The sequence below is a fragment of the Pelodiscus sinensis genome, chromosome 26, assembly GCF_049634645.1.
Source record: "Pelodiscus sinensis isolate JC-2024 chromosome 26, ASM4963464v1, whole genome shotgun sequence".
NCBI classification, from domain to species: Eukaryota; Metazoa; Chordata; order Testudines; family Trionychidae; genus Pelodiscus; species Pelodiscus sinensis.
Window position 1 is genome coordinate 638368 of NC_134736.1, and position 19459 is coordinate 657826.

Below are 19459 nucleotides of genomic sequence, written 5' to 3' on the forward strand. Positions count from 1 at the left end.
AACCCCTAATCATTTTAGTTGCCCTTTTCTGAACCCTTTCCAAGGCCAAAATATCTTTTTTGAGGTGAGGAGACCACATCTGTACACAGTATTCAAGATGTGGGTGTACCATAGTTTTATACAGGGGCAGTAAGATGTTCTGGGTCTTATTTTCTATCCCTTTCCTAATAATTACTAGCATCCTATTTGCCTTTTTGACCGCCGCTGCACACTGTGTGGAAGTTTTCAGAGAACTGTCCACGATAACTCCAAGATCTTTCCTGATTTGTCGTAGCCAAATTAGCCCCCATCATACTATACGTATAGTTGGGGTTATTTTTCCCGATGTGCATTAGTTTACACTTATCCACATTAAATTTCATTTGCCATTTTGTTGCCCAATCACTCAGTTTGGTGAGATCTTCTTGGAGTCCCTCACAGTCTGCTTCTGTCTTGACTATCCTAAACAGTTTGGTATCATCTGCAAACTTTACTACGTCACTGCTTACCCCTTTCTCCAGATCATTTATGAATAAGTTGAAAAGGATTGGTCCCAGGACTGACCTTTGGGGTACACCACTAGTTACCCCTCTCCAATCTGAAAATTTACCATTTATTCCTACCCTTTGTTTCCTGTCTTTTAGCCAGTTCTCAATCCAAGAAAGGACCTTCCCTCTTATCCCATGGCCATGTAATTTACACAAGAGCCTTTGGTGAGGGACCTTGTCAAAGGCTTTCTGAAAATCCAAGTATACTATATCTACTGGATCCCCCTTGTTCGCATGTTTGTTAACCCCTTCAAAGAACTCTAATAGATTAGTAAGACAGGATTTCCCTTTACAGAAACCATGTTGACTTTTGTCCAACAAATTATGATCTTCTACATGATTCACAATTTTATTCTTTACTATTGTTTTGACTAATTTGCCCGGTACTGAAGTTAGACTTACCGGTCTGTAATTGCCAGGATCGCCTCTAGAGCCCTTTTTAAATATTGGTGTCACGTTGGCTACCTTCCAGTCATTAGGTACGGAAGCCGATTTAAAGGATAGGTTACAAACCACAGATAATAGCTCAGCAATTTCCCATTTAAGTTTTTAGAACCCTTGGATGAATGCCATCCGGTCCCGGAGATTTGTTAACATTAAGTTTTTCTATTTGTTCCAAAACCTCCTCTAATGACACTTCAATCCGGGACAGTTCCTCAGATTCATCACCCACAAAGGACGGTGCAGATTCAGGAATCTCCCCAACATCCTCAGCAGTGAAGACTGAAGCAAAGAAATCATTTAGTTTCTCCGCAATGGCTTTATCGTCCTTGATTGCTCCTTTTATAGCTCGATCATCTAGGGGACCCACAGGCTTTTTAGCAGGCTTCCTGCTTCTAATGTACTTAAAAAACATTTTGTTATTTCTTTTTGAAGAAAAAGAAGTGTGTGTGTGTGTGTGTGTGTGTGTGTGTGGTTTTTTTTTGGGGGGGGGAGAATTGGTATTTTTGGTTAAACCATTAGGCAACCCTACTTAGGGAAGATAGCTGTTGACTTGCTTGTACAGGAAAAGGGAAACATGTTAATTGAATGTAACCTCTTGGTGGTCAGTTTTGTACCTATTCTCACTTTTCCATAAGGCAACAGTCATCCTCTTCCCTGGGTATTACAGTGTAGTCCCTGTTTCTCAGGAGTTCTTCAGTAATAATCCCCCCACTCTTGAATCTATCCCTATCTTGTATAATTTGTGGCTACATCTACATTGCAAGAACAGCTGTTCTTGCACAAAAACTTGCGGAGCGTCTACACTGCATGCGCTTTTCTGCATTTACAGTACAGTGGCAGAACAGAGGGCTGCTTGGCAAGAAGGTCGTGTGGGCAGGCAATGGGGCCTTCTTGCGCAAGAAACCCCTATGGCTACAATGGCCATCAGAGCGTCCTTGCGAAGCGTCCGCACGGCCATGGACACGCTTTGCTCTCCTCTCCCCACCCCCCTTTTTTCCTTTCAACAGAATTTTTTTCCTGGTGTGTGTTTGCTGGGGGGAGGGGCAGGGTATTCTTGTTTCAACCAGCTGGCAACACGACTCTGCCCCCACCAGCCTGCTGGGGCTAGCCACGCTGTGATTGGCTAGCTGCCCTGCACGAATAACCAATAAGAGCTGCCAGGTAGAGCGCGTTCTCCTTTGCCGTGGGGGCGGGGGGGGGGGGGGGCGAAGAGGAGCCTCGTTTCCCGCGCGGCAGCAAGCGCGAGAAGGTGGCGCCGCTGCCGCCCCTGCGATGGGCGGGGCCCGAGGCTCGCGGGAGCCCGTAAGCGCCCCCCTCCCGCAAGCGGGGCGTGGAGAGCTCCTGGGGGGGGGCTGAGGGAACGCGGGGCGGGGCTGCCGGGGGCGGGAGGGGGGCGGGGGGGGGCGCAATGGGGCCGGGGGGGCGGGAGAGGGGCGCGGGAGGAAGGCGGGGGGCGCAATGGGGCCGGGCCGAGGGGGACAATGGGGCGGGGCGGGAGGAAGGCGGGGGGGCAATGGGGCGGGGCGGGAGGAAGGCGGGGGGGGCGGGGGGGCAGTGGGGTGAGGGGGGCGGGAGGAAGGCGGGGGGGGCAATGGGGCGGGGCGGGAGGAAGGCGGGGGGGCAATGGGGCAGGGGGGGCAATGGGGTGAGGGGGGCGGGAGGAAGGCGGGGGGGGGGCAATGGGGCGGGAGGAAGGCGGGGGGGGCAATGGGGCGGGAGGAAGGCGGGGGGGCAATGAGGCGGGGGGGCAATGAGGCGGGGGGGCAGGAGGAAGGCGGGGGGACAATGAGGCGGGGGGGCAGGAGGAAGGCGGAGGGGCAATGGGGCGGGGGGGGGCAGGAGGAAGGCGGGGGGGCAATGGGGCGGGGGGGCAATGAGGCGGGGGGGCAGGAGGAAGGCGGGGGGGCAATGGGGCAGGAGGTAGGCGGGGGGGGCTGCCTTAGTTGCTGGGCTGGCCTGGGCTCACGCTGGGGCTGTTGGGTCTGGGTGCCGTGGCTTGGGGCTCTGCAGGTCCCTGGGAGAGGCCTCCCCAGGGCGCAGGGGCAGTGCGCGGTTCCCTGGTTCACATCCCCCTTTGGTGGGAGCCACGGCCTGTGGGGCTCGGGCGTGGGCAGCAGGCCCTGAGCAGAGGTGCCTGGCTGCACCCTGGCATAGGGACAGACGCTGGCTGTGCGGCAGAGCCTGCTTCACTGGCCTAAGCTACCTGAGGGAACTGCTGCCCAGCTAGAGCCTGCAACCCAACCCCCTTCTCCAGGGGCAACTGGTGATGGGCTGTGACACCTCCGGCCTGGGGAAGGGCGGGGAGACCCCACCCTTTCTCCTACCCCCGCCTCAAGCCATGAGGCCTCTGGGGCTAGCGCAGGGGTGGGCAATAATTTTTGCCCGGGGGCCACTTAAAAAATATTTGAAGTAGCCCCGGGCCACCTGGAAGTAGGCTTGCCAGGTGTCCGGTATTGTACCAGACAGTCTGGTATTTGCGCTATGTCCGGTAAAAAAATAATCAGAATACCAAACCTGCAGTGTCCGGTATTTTCTGATTTTTCCAGCTGCACACAGGACGGAAGCCTGGCGGGGACGGGGAGCAGCTGGGCATCCCAGCTGGGAGGCGGGGCGCGATTGCTGCTGGGAGCCCTCAATTGGTTGAGTGTGAGGAGGAGGAGAAGCCTCCTCGCTCGCTTGTGCGTCCCTGGGAGCCTGCACGGGACAGGCAGCAAGTGCCCAGGTCAGTCCTGCTCCCCGCCCGCCAATTTGCTCACCTCCCCCTTCCCGGCCGGCTGGTTCTCCCCCGCTTCCCCTCCTGATCTTCCCCGGCCAGCCCCCCTGCAGTCCCCCCAGCTCTGCTTCCCACCGGTCTGTTCCTCTTCCTTGATTCCCCTGGCCAGCGCCGCTGCACCCTCCCCCTCGCCCCCGCCAGCTCTGCTTCCTGCTCCCCCTTCCTCCTGGCCAGCGCCGCTGCACTCCCTCCCCCCCCCGCCGCCCTACGCCAGCTCTGCTTCCTGCTCCCCCTTCCTCCTGGCCAGCGCCGCTGCACTCCCTCCCCCCCCCCGCCGCCCTACGCCAGCTCTGCTTCCTGCTCCCCCTTCCTCCTGGCCAGCGCCGCTGCACTCCCTCCCCCCCCCGCCACCCTACGCCAGCTCTGCTTCCTGCTCCCCCTTCCTCCTGGCCAGCGCCGCTGCACTCCCTCCCCCCCCCGCCGCCCTACGCCAGCTCTGCTTCCTGCTCCCCCTTCCTCCTGGCCAGCGCCGCTGCACTCCCTCCCCCCCCCGCCGCCCTACGCCAGCTCTGCTTCCTGCTCCCCCTTCCTCCTGGCCAGCGCCGCTGCACTCCCTCCCCCCCCCGCCGCCCTACGCCAGCTCTGCTTCCTGCTCCCCCTTCCTCCTGGCCAGCGCCGCTGCACTCCCCCCCCCCCCCCGCCGCCCTACGCCAGCTCTGCTTCCTGCTCCCCCTTCCTCCTGGCCAGCGCCGCTGCACTCCCTCCCCCCCCCGCCGCCCTACGCCAGCTCTGCTTCCTGCTCCCCCTTCCTCCTGGCCAGCGCCGCTGCACTCCCTCCCCCCCCCGCCGCCCTACGCCAGCTCTGCTTCCCACTCGCCCTTCCTCCCGGCCTCCCTTGCAGCCCCTGATCTGCCTCAGCTGTGCTTCCCCCCCCCCTTACTCCCACCCGACCAGCCTTTCTTCCCGTTGGCCCTCCCATCTCCCCTGGCCAGTCCCGTTGCCACCCCCCCACCCCCATTAGCTGTTTCCAGGCACCCCCCCCCTTCCTGGCCAGCAGCGCTCCTTTCCTGGTCTCCCCCCCATGAAGCATGTGGGTTTTTTTGTTTTTGTTTTAAAATGATTACCTTGTAACCGCTAGCAGTGATCCAGCGGAGGGTTCCCCCCTCCGGTGGTTTTTTTTGGGCAGGGGTGGGGGGGAGAGGTTCGGTATTTTTCTTTCATCCATCTGGCAACCCTACCTGGAAGAGGCGGGGCCTAAACAGGAAGGGGCGGGCCTACCCCGCCACCAGACAATGATTGGTCTGGTGGTGGGGGAGCCCCTTTGCCCCCCTTTCCCTCTAGGCACCCATGCCCTGGAAGAGGCTTGGCACGCTCCTCCACCCCTAGGCCAATCAGGGTCTGGGGGCGGGGGAGAATGGGAAGTCTCCTCTGGCCCTGCGAGGCTCTGGTAGCACCACAGGCTCCTCTCAGGGCTGGGGCAGGGCGAAGGAAACTTCACGCAGTTCCCCAGGCCCTGATCGGCCTGGGGGTGAGGGAGAAGCAGGTCCTCCACGGGCAGGATCCAGCTGCTTGGCAGGCTAGATCCAGCCCCTGGAGCCCCTTTTGCCCATCCCTGGGCTAGCAGGTCTGATCCCTCTTTACTGACCAGCTGTGATGGGGGAAGCACAGCAATGCAGCCCTAGCTTGCTCTATTTCCCACTGGTGAATGCAGGGGGCAGGCATGCTCCTCCTTTGAGCAGTGCAGCTGGGAGAGCAGAGTTGCTGCTGCTGCTGCTGCCACTGGTGAGTGTTGTGGGGGCTGGGCTCCTGATGCAGGCATGAGGCCCCTCCCATTAAGTCTCTGACTGCCCAGGGACTCTGGCCCCTCCTCCCACCCATGGCCAGGACATAGTTAAGAGCGAGTTAGATAGACATCTGTCAGGGATGGTCTAGATTGTACTGGGTCCTGCTGTGAGAGTAGGGGACTGTACTCGATGACCTCTCGAAGTCCCTTCCAGTTCTAGTGTTCTATGATTCAAGCCCTGGGCCCTCTCCAACTAGGGATGTAAAATCCTGGTCAACCACTTAAATTGGGGCAGACTGGACAGGTTGGAGAGGGTCCCACAGCATGGTGTGCTAGCTGGGCTGAAGCAGTTCCCTCACCAGTGGCACCAGTTAACTCTAACCAATAAGCATCACCTTAGCTGTTAACCATTCACATCCCTATTTCCTGCACACCAACCTCCTATTCCAGCCTAGTTGAGAGTGGGGGAGACTGAGCAATGGAAAGAGCGTGGCTGGAGGGAGTGGAGGCAGGGTATCCAAAACAGCAGGGCCTTGAGGAAGGGAGTGGGGCAAGAGAGAACTTCCTTTTGTACAGTTACAAAGTTGGCAATTAATAAATGAAGGATAAGAACTTCTGCTACGGGGCCCAGAATCACCTCACTCAGTAGATTTGGGGAAAGGGCAACAATAATTCTGCCTCATTCTTACCTGTACTGAGGATGGATAAGGAGAATTTAAAAAACAAAAGGCAGATCCAAAACACTCCAAGGTAATACAGATTAGGGATGTAAACGACTATTCAAATAGTCAACTACCTGATAAGTCTAGTCGACTACTTGCATTCTTCCCTCCTTGCTGCCTCTGTATCAGCTGCAGCGGTTGGAGGGACAAGGAGCTGGAGTTGGGGGGAGCTGCCTTAAAAGCTGGTTCCCCCCAGCACCATCTCCACAGTGTTGCCTGCTGTGAAGCAGCCTCTTCCTGTGGCGGGCCCCAGCTTGCCACAAGCAGAGGTTGCTCCACATCCCACGGAGCAGCCCCTATCTACAGGGGATCCCAGCAAAGACCCCCGTGAGTAGGAGCTGCTGCCAAAGCAGCCTCTCTTCGCCATCAGCCCCAGCCACCACTGGGAGGGGCTGCTGCTGGAGTAGCCTGTGTTTATGGCTGACGCAGGTCTAGGACTGCTGCAGCTCTGCATTTTAAATGTAGTAAGAGCTGCCCAGCTATTACTACATTTAAAATGCATAGCTACAGTGGGAGTAGCTCCCGGACTCAGTGTGAGGCGGGACAGTGTGCCTTCCCTTATTGACTAATTGGGACAAATTGCCAGTTACCCACCTCTTAACAGACTTAATACAGATATTTAAAACAAAACCACAGACTTTTTGGTGTCCAACTCATGATTTAGGTCTCATGAGGCTGGGATGAGGACACCCTGTGCAGTAACTGACCTTCAAGATGGTTGTCCCTGTGGGTGCTCCACTCTAGGTGACTATGGAGTAGTACCTTTCTATGGAAGGAGGGACTTCAGAAGTTGTGCATAATGTTAGAGAGTATGGCCTGGTTGAATTCCTGGTTAAATTTCTATGGTATAGTGCTTAGTGAATATGTGTGCGGAAGCTCGCATGACTACCCTATACATGTGAGAAATGGGCATATTTTATAAAAATGCCATAGAGGTGGCTACTTTTTTAATGGACTGTGTGCATGTGGAGGGAGAAGGAGGAATATTGTTCTGAGTACAGGCAGTCCCCGGGTTACGTACAAGATAGGGACTGTAGGTTTGTTCTTAAGTTGAATTTGTATGTAAGTCGGAACTGGTACATATTGTAGGGGAAACTCTAGCCAAACATTTCTCCAGAGCTCAGTTTTATTCTCCCACACCTCACTTCCCTCAGTCCTTTATTCTCAAGCTTAGGTGTCTGCTGAGAAAAGCCGCTCTGCGTCTCCTTGGTCTGCTGCGGGGGGGCGCTAGCTTTGCGTCTCCCTGGTCTGCTGGGGGGAAGCAGCTAGTGCGGGCTTGCCTCACCTCGTTTGTAAGTAGGGATCCGATGTAAGTCGGATCCATGTAACCCAGGGACTGCCTGTATAGCAGAGATGGATGCAGTGATATTCACATAGAGAGTCTCTGATTGGTGATGGCTTGTCCTTTAGCATGCTCCACGATGGAAAGAAACTTTGAAGATGATTTTCTGAATAGTTTTGTCTTTTCTAGGTAAAATGCGAGTGCTCTGTGCACATCCAGAGTGTGACGATGATAAAAGTTGGTATCTGTGTGGTGTTTTGGATAGAATACAGGTAAGTAGATGGGTTAATTAAGAAGAAATGATAAGACTTTGGAGAGGAATTTAGGATGTGGTCTGAGGATGACTTTATTCTTTAGGAAGATATTTTTATGAAGGGGTCAGCCATTAGAGTGGTGACATAGAGTGTGTAACTGACCAGTTGTGGAATCAGTGCCATTTTGGGGAATATATCTGCCTTGTACTGGGTCTACAACTATCACTGAGGTGTGTAGGGGTCACTGGACCCTGCACCCCCTTCTGCAGTCAGATGTGATTCTCAGCCAGCAGGTAAAACACGATCCGCATCTGCAAAAATGAGCTGTCTAAATCGGCATCTGCAAATACCTCTGGGTATCTGCGGATTTTTGGACTCTAATTATGCCAAAGATATCAATCTTTTCCAGTCAGTTGACTAGTCAATTCTTTCTCTTCCCCTCTCCCCAAAGTTGGGAAAAGAGGCAGCAAAGGTGGGAAAAGAGGGGGTACTTTAAAGGGGCAGTGCTACACAGCTGATTCCTGGCTCAGCTGTGTGGCACCGTCCCTTTGAAATACTGCCTTGCCGTTTCAAAGCGGCGGTGCCACACAACTGAGCCCGGGATCAACTGTGTGGCGCTGTTGCACATGGAGCCTGGGGTCAGTTAGGGACTCTCCGGCTGATCCCAGGCTCCAGTGCAGCATTTCCGCTGAACCCGAGATCAGCTGGGGAGTCCCCAGCTGACCCCAGGTTCTGGGGAAGTGACACGCAGAACCACGGTCATCTAGGGAGTTCCCAACTGACCACGCTCCGCATGGCATTTCAAAGTGGCAGTGCAGCATGGAGCTTGTGGTCATGTTGCCACTTTGAAATGTTATACGGAGGCCCTGCTAGGGACTCTTGTACATTTCAAAGTTGACATGCCGTGTGCAGCCAGGAGTTAGCAGGATTTCCCGCTGGCCCCGGCTGCATTTGGGCTCTTGTACATCTCAAAGGAGGAATGCAGAAGTGCCTATTGACTCGTTGAATAGTCGATGGAAATTCCATCGACTACTCGACTAGTAAAATAACCGATAGTTAATATCCCTACTACGGTGTCCACTAGTAGGAGCAGGATTGGAGCGTAAGAACATAAGAATGGCCACACTGGGTCAGACCAAAGGTTCATCTAACCCAGTATTCTGGCATTGGCCACTGTTGAAGACAGGTGCCCCAGAGGGAACGAACAGGATCATCAAGGAATCCCTCCCCTGTCGCCCATTCCCAGCCTCTGACAGACAGAGGCTAGGAGCACCATTCCTACCCATCCTAGGTAATACCCACTGATGGACCCATCGTCCATGAATTTATTTAGTTCTTTTTGAACCCTGTTAAAGTTCTGGCCTTCACAATGTCCTCTGGCATGTTGTTCCACAGGTTGACTGTGTGTTGCTTGAAAAAATACTTCCTTTTGTTTGTTTTAAACCTTCTACTCATTAATTTTGTTTGGTGACCACTAGTTCTTATGAGAACAAGTAAATAACTTTTCCTATTACAGGCAACCCCCAACATGCGACACGATTGGTTCCCAGGTAAGCGTCACAAGTCAGGAGCATCGTAATTCAAACCCTCATTGACAATAGGCACTGTGTGCCATCATAAATACAGGCCGGGGACGTAAGTCGGGGGTTTTCGGTCCCTTCCGCACTTTAAAAAGTTGTAAGTGTGGGGGGTCGCAACTCGGGTGGTCACAACTTGGGGGTTTCCTGTAACTTTCCCATCACCAGTCATGATTTTATAGAGCTCTGTCATAACATCCCTTAGTCTCCTCTTTTCTAAGCTGAAAAGTCCCAGTCTTTTAAATTTCTATGTGCCTGTTTAATTGGTTAAACCAGGGCTACTCAACACACGGCCTGTTTGTTTCTGGCCCATAGTGCAGTTTGGGTTTATGCAGGTTCAACATGCAGCCCACGGATGGGATCCTTTGAACATGGTCTCCACTGGGAACACGCTCCACGGTCTTCTGTAATATGCGTTTTAGTAGTTAAATTCCTGGACTGTCATTACTTGTTAAAAGTGCTGTCATATGGGTAGAAATTGAATAAATATTGCGCTTTATTAATATCAGCAGAACTGACTTCAATGGGCCCTGCATGTTGTGTAGTTTTGCCTTAATCTTTGTATTCGTACCCATCAGCGTGAAATAAGCTATTTGCATATAATTTGCATGTACATGCAATCGCACTTAAGTTGCGGTCCTTGGCATGTGCTGTGTCATGGTGGACCCCGGGGCTTCCAAAGTTGAGTAGCCCTGTGTTAACCCGTCAATCTGTTGACCTCTGAAATGTTAAAATTTAACTGGGATTTTACAATCCTAACCTCAGTTTACCTCTTTGTCCAGCCTCGGGCAATCGACTGATCCGTGTCTATTGTTATGGGCACACATTCTCAGCCTACCTATAGACATCTGATCTGGGGAAGTTATTACTGTGCTTTGTTTACAATAAATCACTCAGATGCTTTCATATCTTATCTGATTCTTAGTCCCTGGGGGCTGTCCCAGAGTCTTCTGTGTTGGCTACTTGCACAAAGCCAGTACAACATACAGAAGGAGCATGCGAACATGCACGCAGCCAAATGGTTATCCCTGACAGAGAAAGAGACCTGTCAGGACACCAAACTGGTGACTCCTGAACTACCACACTTGTCAGTTACCTTTAAAAAAAATCTTGGGTCACAATCATTAATGATTTACAGAGGCATATGTCTGGTAGCCTTCCTCCATGGGGATTGAGTTTCTCAAAGGTTCCCATCCCTGCTTTTTTCATTTTCTGGTATCTTCTGTTCCCTCATGAGGTGCCTGATGTTGGGGTTTGGTGGACAGGTTCCTTCATACTGCCTTTTTCTGTAATATACAGTAGACGTGGCTATGTATATTCTGTTGCTGAGTTTCCTTCTTTAAGTTGCTTCCTTCCTTTCCCAACTCTTACCAGAGGTTTGAGCTGTTATTGATGAGTTAGTATTAAAGAAGACAGGATTTTCAGACTCTGCGTGTCCAAGGTGAAGCTACTACAAAGATTGTAGAAGTAGCCACACCTCTTGAAATCAAATTCTGGCCCTTATATAATGCAGACTTTGCACCACTGACCTTTGCACAGGTGGATAGGATCTGGTACAAATAATCTAATAATTAAGTAGAAGAGCAGTCACTTCAATTTCTCCTCTGAAATGGCTTGCTCTGCAAGGATTTTGGGGACAGTCTGGTGCTTTTTTATCAGCATCTCTGTAAATTCTGTGCCACGATGGCGAGGACTGGTCTATGGACTCCCACCTCCTTGTGAGAGGTAACTAATTCCTGGGTGCCTGAGGGATTGGTGGGTCTCCTGGTAAATGATCGTGGGACAGGGACATAGTCTAATTATTTTAAAGTGCTCTGGGCTGTGCTGTAAAAACAAGAGCTGTTTAGAAATGCAATGCTGGTAGAAGATTGGGGACCAATAATAATATGCTGAGAGTAGTACTTAAGATACATGTGTGCACATTTAAGTGCTACTCTCAGCTACTCCTCTCCCCTTCCCGCCACTCTTATGGATCCTAACCCCTGATATGCTCATTTTATCTCTCCCCCGCTTTCCTCTGCCTTTCTTGTGAACATTAGCTTTGTAGGACTATATAGTTATTTTGATACAATGCACTGTATTATGGGGCCCTAATCTCAGCTGAGGCTCAGGCACTATAATAATGCAAAATAACAACTGTGAATGGTGCTAGATTGACAGATGGAAAATGGTCAGTCACTAGAGTCATGTAGTGTTGATTACATTCAAGGGTTATATAGGCTAAGTTCTGAAGAGAGTAGGGGAAGGATGGTGCAATGTATAAAGCACTAGTCTAGACCATCAGAGAGCTGAGCTCTGTTTCCCCAGACTCCTTTTGTAACCATGGACAAATTTCTATGCCTCAATTTCCTAGCTTTTTGATGGCTTTACCTCGCTAGTGTGATAAATGCATGACAGTGAGGTGCACAGATATTACAGTGGTGGCAATAATATAAGGTAGGGAGTCATTGAACAGTTTTTTTACTGAAACTACACTTTTGAGTAGGGTGGATTGATTTAAATTGAGGCAATTTTGAATCACCAAAAAAAATTGCTTTACATCAAATTTCCCATTGATACTACTTCATATTTCTTCAAACAATGGTGCAAATCTAATCACTAAAACATGTTAATTTAAAGCTCAGTACAGCATTTTACAACATCTAAGAGGGTATACTTCATGTAAGTTTTTTGGTAACTGGACTTTTATTAATTTAAGCAAGAGTACATAATACTCATTACCAGAGTCAAGCTGCAGATGCAACAGTACATTAGGAATGATAACTAAATCTTTCTATCTCACGCTCACAAACGTACACACACTCTCTATAGCACTTTGATTAAACCAAATCTTAAATGTTAGTCTCCTGAGTTGCTGGCTGTACTTAAACTCTTTTTTTTTTAATGTTCAAGCTTCATTAACTCTAACAGATAAGTCCTCACAACATTAAATGTTCAGTGTCCTTAAAACTTCTAAAACTAGCTGTCATCTTCCCCATTCCTGCTTTCATTTTGATGCAGATCTGATTCCAAGTTACCAAAAAAGCTAGGACTGTGCTTAGAGTATGCTTAATTTTGGAGTAAGCCCCATTGAAAACAAGTACATGATGGCAGTACTTTGGGAAAGCTGAGTTATGCTGAAATAAAATAAGGAATAGACTTGTGGCATCACTTTTATGGTCTGTGACTATGATGTTTCAAAATAAGAGGCATATATATAAAATAGGAAAATGATTGTCACTCTGTCTTTAGACAGTGTCTTAACTAGGGATGTAAGCGAGTAGTCCCTTGACTAGTTGCTTGCTCCTCCTTGCAGCCTTTATAAGAGGCAGCAAGGGAGGACCTGGTGCTAGTGACATCGGACCATCAGTCGGAACCACAGCACCGTTCCTAGTACCGAGTGCTTGCAAGAAGGCGCTGAAAGGGAGATCGCTTTCGAAGCAGGCCAAGGGAGCATCTGCGAGGGGGACATTCCAAGATTTTATCACCACCCAGACACAGAGACTCTCCCGTGCACCACAGGCACAGGTTGAGCCCTGCACGGGTGAGTAGTCCCGAGGTTCAGGACCTGTCTGTGGAAGAGGTCTCTTGGCCATCAACCCCGGACACCTTTGTTGCGGCCCAGGAGCTGATGAAACTTACCTCCTCCCCGGGACTGGCACTGTGCAGTGCGGAACCATATGAAGGTCATGAGCGGCAGGGACTTAGAACGGGGCCGACATCACACATGGTTCCACCTTCCTTGATGAGGGAGCCCCTGATGAGGGACTCTGGTTCGGTACCACCTGTAGTAGTGGCACCGCTGGTACAGGAGCTGGCTTGTGCATGGAGCAGAACCATCCCAGCACCAGTGGCTTCAGCTCCGTCAGCACCAGAGCATGCGGTCATGCCCCCACCAGCACCACTACTGCTGCATCAAGGGAAACTGGTGGCCGTGGTGCACCACACCTGGCATCAGTGGCACCGCCATGGTCCGCATCTGAATGCTCCTCGGAATTGGATCCAGAGTAGTTTACTTCAAGGGCCTTATCACAGCGATCACTGAGGTCAGGTCAGTCGAGGTCTCCACACCGGTCCCAGTCTCAGCATCAATCCCGGCACCAATCCCACTTGAGGTGTCACTCACGGAAGGCCAGCCTACCATTTCAGATGTGGCCTCCACAATGGCAGCCACCAGCCCAGTGGCCCTTTTGGACCTCCGGGTATATCATCAAGCACATGGTCAGGAGTTTTCAAAGTCAGGATCAGCCTCAGCTTCAGTGTACTCAGAGCACAGGGCAACCCCTTCAGCCGCCCTGCTCACATGGGCCCCAACATCAGTGTTCAGGCCCAGTCCCTCAGAATCAGCAGGGGACAACAACCACCCAGCTCAACAGCCAGCCATGGTGAACCCTACCCAGCCACAGCCACCCCTCAATCGCAGCCCCCGATGAAGCTCTGGCTGACCTGTCCCCGGCTATGCTAACCGTGGACATGTGCACCCATCAAAACCTCCTCAGGAGGTTGGCCCAGAACTTAGTGGTGCAAGTCGAGGAAGTTGCAGAGGAATCTGATCCCATGGTGGACATCCTGACGGTGGATGCTCCTGCTAGGATTGCCCTCCCACTTAATAAGACGGCAGCCAGAATTACTAAAAACCTTTGGCAGACTCCGGTGTACATTCTTCCGATGCAGAAAGAAGTGGAGAGGAGGTATTTCGTGCCACAGTCTGGCCATGAACATCTATTTTCCCATCCACCTCCACGCTCGGTGTTGATCCAGGCTGCTTGCCAAAGAGAGAGGCATTGGCAGTCTGGGCCCACTCCTAAGAGCAAGGAGCCCAAAAAGCTCGACCTCTTTGGACGAAAGATATATGCAACAGTGGGGCTGCAGCTGAGGATTGCAAACCAGGAAGCAATACTCAGCAGATATGCCTGTAACTCTTGGGTGGCTGTAGATAAGTTCAAGTCCCAGCTCCCAAGGGAGTTGCAGGAGTTTGGGGCTTTGATGGAGGAGGGCAAGGTGGTATCCTGCACCGCCCTTCAGACTGCGCTGGATGCGGCCAACTCTGCGGCACTCTCAATGGCCACAGGCACTGTCATGCGGAGGAACTCATAGCTTCAGGTCTCGGCCTCATCTGAAGTCCAGACTACGCTGCAGGACCTGACCTTCAAAGACTTGGGGCTCTTCTCAGAGCAGACTGACAGTAAATTGAACAGTCTGAAGGACTCGAGGGTGACATTGAAATCCTTGCATCCACACCCCTGCTCCCCAGTGCTGCCTGTTGAATCTCAGGTTATAGACACTGTATCAGCAGGGTCCCAGACAAGATAATAGATGGAGAAATAGGGGAAATAAAGGCAGGGGCACTAGGAGGCGCTCTTGTTCGGCCTCTGAGCAGACTCAAGGGCTCTCCAACAGGACTCCGGGCCCAAGGTTAGGATTTTGAAGATCCGCCCTCAGGCGGATTACCAGCCCCAGTGCTAGATTGCCCCTTCACAAACAAATTGTCCCCTTTCCATTGTTCTTGGTGCTATATCACCTCAGACCGGTGGGTCCACAGGATGGTGACAAGGGGATACTTTATCCCCTTCCTGCCCTACGCCCCTTTCCCTCTTCACGGACCCCTCTCACGAGCACCTTCGTCAAGAGGTCTCTTCGCTCCTGTCATTGGGGGCGATAGAGAGGTTCACCTCGCATTTTGAGGGAAGGGTTTTTATTCCTGATATTTCCTCATTCCAAGCCCAAAGGGGTCCTTTGCACCATCCTAGACCTCAGGGGGCTCAATGCCTTCATAAGAAAGTCAAGGTTCAGGATTGTGACGCTGCCCTCCATCATGCCCTTATTTGATCTAGGGCACTGGTACGCCACCCTTGATTTGGAGGACATATCCTTCCACATTTCAGTTGTCCCTCACCACGGGAAGTTCCAACATTTCTTGGTGGGTGGGGACCACTGCCAGTTTGCGGTGCTGCCTTTTGGCCTTTCCACCGCCCCCAGAGTATTCACCAAATGTATGGCAGTGGTAGCCGCCTTTCTGAGAAAGAGAGGGCTTCATGTTTTCCCCTACCTGGACTACTGGTTCATCAGAGGTCACTCCAGGGACAAGCTGCTAGCCAGGGAAGCCTTTTCCCAGTTGGGGCTCTTGTTGAACAAGGCAAAATCGACCCTCATCCCTACTCAAATAAAAGAATTTGTGGGAGTGAAGTTAGACACTTCTACAGAGCTAGTGTCTCTACCAAGCTCCAAGTTTGCGGCCATAAAGGACATTATTGACGTCTCCAGCCACATTGTCTAAGGCAATTGGGCCACATGGTAGCGTGCACTTACGTGGTGCAATACACCAGACTGCACCTCTGACCCTTGCAGGTCTGGTTGGCAAGGGACTACAGGCTGGCTCACGACCACATCGATACCATGGTAACCATCCCACCAGAGATCCTGTCCACGCTGGACTGGTGGCTGTGGGAGAGTGAGGTGTGCTCCAGGGCCCCCTTTGCCCAGTCCCCTCCCTCAATGAAGTTGGTGGCGGGTACCTCCGGTACTGGGTGAGGAGCCTGTGACGTAGTGGGGGTACCTGGCTGGTTTCTATGCTGCTGGCTCTGGGGTAACCCCCACTGGCTGCCGTGGGTACCATGACCCAGCAAAACAGGATGAGTCACTATGCAACCAGTGGGCAGACACCCCCCATGGAGAGGAACAAAGGAAGGTGGAATGCTGCCCTGGCTGGGGGACAGGGCTGGAAGAGAGTTAGTGAGTTGCTGGCTGTGTGGGAGCATGGAGGAGTCAGCCTAGGGAAAGGGGCTGGAGTTTAGGGGCCCAGTCTCCCCCATCTCAAGGGGGCCTGAGGCATCCTAGCCCAGCTCTGTGACCAGATTACATCTGTGCTGTGCTGTATCCTGGAGAGGCAATAAACTTCCTCTATTCCACCGGCTGGTGCAGTCTGTTTGTGCCATTTCGGGGTGCAGGAGACGGGGGACCCCCAACGCGCCGTCACAGAGCCTACCTAGCATACCTATGGACACAAGGAATGTGGTCCTGGGTGGAGAGGTTGTTGCACATCAATGTCAGGGAACTGAGAGTGGTACATTTCGCGTGCCAGATGTTCCTGCCTCAATTGAGGGGCAACTGTGTTTCTGTCTTGGTGCACAACACAACAGCGATGTTTTATATCAACTGACAGTGTGGTGCTTAATCCCCTCCCCTCTGTCAAGAGGTCCTAACCCTTTGGGACCTTTGTGTCACGCAGGGGATTGACCTACAGGCTACCTACCTCACAGCGGCCTGCAAAACCCTGGCAGACCACTTCAGCTGGGTATTCTTGGCCCACGAAGGGTCTCTCAAGGAGGAGATGATACACCTTTTCCACAGGTGGTGGACTCCCATTCTAGACCTTTTCACATCACAGGCCAACAAGAAGTGTGCCCAGTTCTTCTCATACCAAGGTCGGGGTCCAGGATTGATGGGGAATGCCTTGGCAGTGTGGTTCCTAAGAGATTTTCCTACTGGTCTTCTTCTCTAAGCAGCACGCAAATGAGAAAGATCAAGCGTGTCACATGTCAGGCAGGCTCTTGCCTTTTATTTAGAGAAGACAAAGCAGTTTCGTAGGTCAACCCAGCTCTTCGTCTCTATAGCAGAGAGGATGAAGGGCCTTCCCTGTGTCGTCTCAGTGCCTGTCATGGATCACAGCATGCATTAAGGCATGTTCTGATCTAAGGGGAAAGCTGGCCCCACCTCTCACGGCCTATTCCACCAGAGCCCAGGCCGCCTCAGTGGCATTCCTAGCCCAGGTGCTGATCCTAGACATCTGTAAAGCGGCTACATGGTCATCGATCCATACTTTTACTAACCATTATGCAATTACGCAGCAATCTAGACAGGATGCAGCTGTTGGCAGAGCGGTGCTGCAGTCTGTTAGTTCTTAGGTTCCGACCCCACCTCCGTAGGTATAGCTTGGGAATCACCTAAGTAGAATGGGCATAAGCAAACACTTGAAGCAAAAACGGTTATTTACCTTGTAACTGTTCTTCTTCGAGATGTGTTGCTTATGTTCATTCCAATCCCACCAACCTCCCCTTTGTCAGAACATCTGGCAAGAAGGAACTAAGGGGGTGGAGGGCTAGCAGGGGTATATATGCACCGATATGCTGGTGCCACTTCAGAGGACTCCCTGGCTGGTCCAACAGGTACTGATAAGAGTAAAAAGCTTCCAGAACTTGTGCACACAGCACGCACACCTAAGTGGGATGGACATAAGCAACACATCTTGAAGAACAACAGTTATGATGTAACTAGACTAGAGCAATTAATTCATTATTATGAAACTAAATGTAAGTGTAGCATGTTTGTGGTAAGATTTAATTATAACTATTTTTAAATGAGAAAATTAGTATTTTATTAATCATTTTAAACAAATATCCAATTAAATACAAATATCTAATTTCAATAACGATTGTTTGATTTTAAAAAAATGGTAATTTTTATCCATCTTGCTCTGGAGCCAAAGGAAAATACTGTATCTGTTTATGATTAAGACTAGTAGATTTACCCGGCATTGCTCAGGTAAATTAATTACGGTAACTCATAAGAACATAAGAATGGTCGTACTGGGTCAGACCAAAGGTCCATCTAGCCCAGTATCCTGTCTACCGACAGTGGCCAGCACCAGGTGTCCCAGAGAGTGTGGACCGAAGACAATGATCAAGCGATTTGTCTCCTGCCATCCCTCTCCAGCCTCTGACAAACAGAGGCCAGGGGCACCATTTTATCCCCTGGCTAATAGCCTTTTATGCACCTAACCTCCATGAATTTATCCAGCTTCTCTTTAAACTCCATTATAGTCCTAGCCTTCACAGCCTCCTCTGGCAAGGAGTTCCACAGGTTGACTACATGCTGTGTGAAGAAGAACTTTCTTTTATTAGTTTTAAACCTGCTCCCCATTAATTTCATTTGGTGTCCTCTAGTTCTTCTATTTAGGGAATTAATAAATAACTTTTCTTTATCAGCCCTCTCCACACCACTCATGATTTTATAGACCTCTATCCTATCCCCCTCAGTCTCCTCTTTTCTAAACTGAAAAGTCCCAGTTGCTTTAACATCTCCTCATATGGGACATGTTCCAAACCCCTAATCATTTTAGTTGCCCTTTTCTGAACCCTTTCCAAGGCCAAAATATCTTTTTTGAGGTGAGGAGACCACATCTGTACACAGTATTCAAGATGTGGGTGTACCATAGTTTTATACAGGGGCAGTAAGATATTCTGGGTCTTATTTTCTATCCCTTTCCTAATAATTCCTAGCATCCTATTTGCCTTTTTGACCGCTGCTGCACACTGTGTGGAAGTTTTCAGAGAACTGTCCACGATAACTCCAAGTACCTTTCTGGGGGGGGGGGGGGGGATAAAAGGAAAATGCACATGTTTTATTTAAATGATTATATATTTTAAAAATATGTTATTTTCATTAGGGATGTAAAATCCAGTGTACATTGTTAACAGGTTAAAGTGTAGGTTAACCAGTTTAACCACCTGCCATGCTCATGCTGGACAGGGCCTGCTGCATCATGGGTAGGGGCTGCTCTGGCCCAACCAGGTGCTGGTTAACCATTTACCCCAGTAAGCATGCTGGCAAGACAATGCTTACTAGTTAGCCAGTTAAACCTTTTCATGCCTAACTTTTATGAAGTTAATTTTTATTTTGGATTTCTTAAAAAAGGATTAATTTTTTTTTCAATTTTTTTAGTTTTTTTAAAATGGGAATTACATCAAGTGTATTTTTTTCTGCATCCCTATAACCTCTTATCATTGGCTATGCTCTAACAAAAAGGGGCTATAATCAACTTGGGGTTTCCAATAACATTATCTTCTAGTTTTCAAACAGTAAGCCTTGATTTAGCTGTGTCAAAACAGAGCATTACTCCAAATATCTCCATTTTATCACTTTTCTGTAAGGTTTATTGAGAAGCAATCCTATTCCAGGTTTATCCTATGTTTCTGGCTTATCTTGGTCCAGTCTTTCAACATTTGTTCAGTTATGTCAATTTTGAAGACTGTAATTGATTTGATGATTCTGTCTCTCTTCTGTTTTGTTTTATGAGAAGCAATAATATTCTAGGCACATCCTGTATTCCTGACACAAACAAACCCTTATGTTGCTTTAAGTTATAAGAGGAAGCTGTATATCAAATTTGGTGGCCTTAA

General features: G+C 50.4%; 1 protein-coding gene across 4 annotated transcripts in view; it reads left to right on the forward strand.

Annotated features, from left to right (window-relative positions):
- Window positions 1-2170: 2170 nt before the first annotated feature.
- The window catches only part of TREH (trehalase), a 34395-nt gene continuing 17106 nt past the window's right edge, over window positions 2171-19459 (forward strand). The window contains exons 1-4 of one of the 4 annotated variants that reach the window (XM_075909577.1): window positions 2171-2273; window positions 3518-3693; window positions 7661-7743; window positions 9242-9275. Coding sequence is in view for 2 of the 4 variants with exons in the window: in XM_075909576.1 (XP_075765691.1) it covers window positions 10912-11027 (116 nt within the window). In the remaining 2 variants the exon portion in view is untranslated. Of the gene's footprint in view, window positions 2274-2915; window positions 3694-7660; window positions 7744-9241; window positions 9276-10458; window positions 11028-19459 lie in introns of those variants that run through there. The other 3 variants (XM_075909578.1, XM_075909576.1, XM_075909574.1) reach the window with 3 other exon arrangements.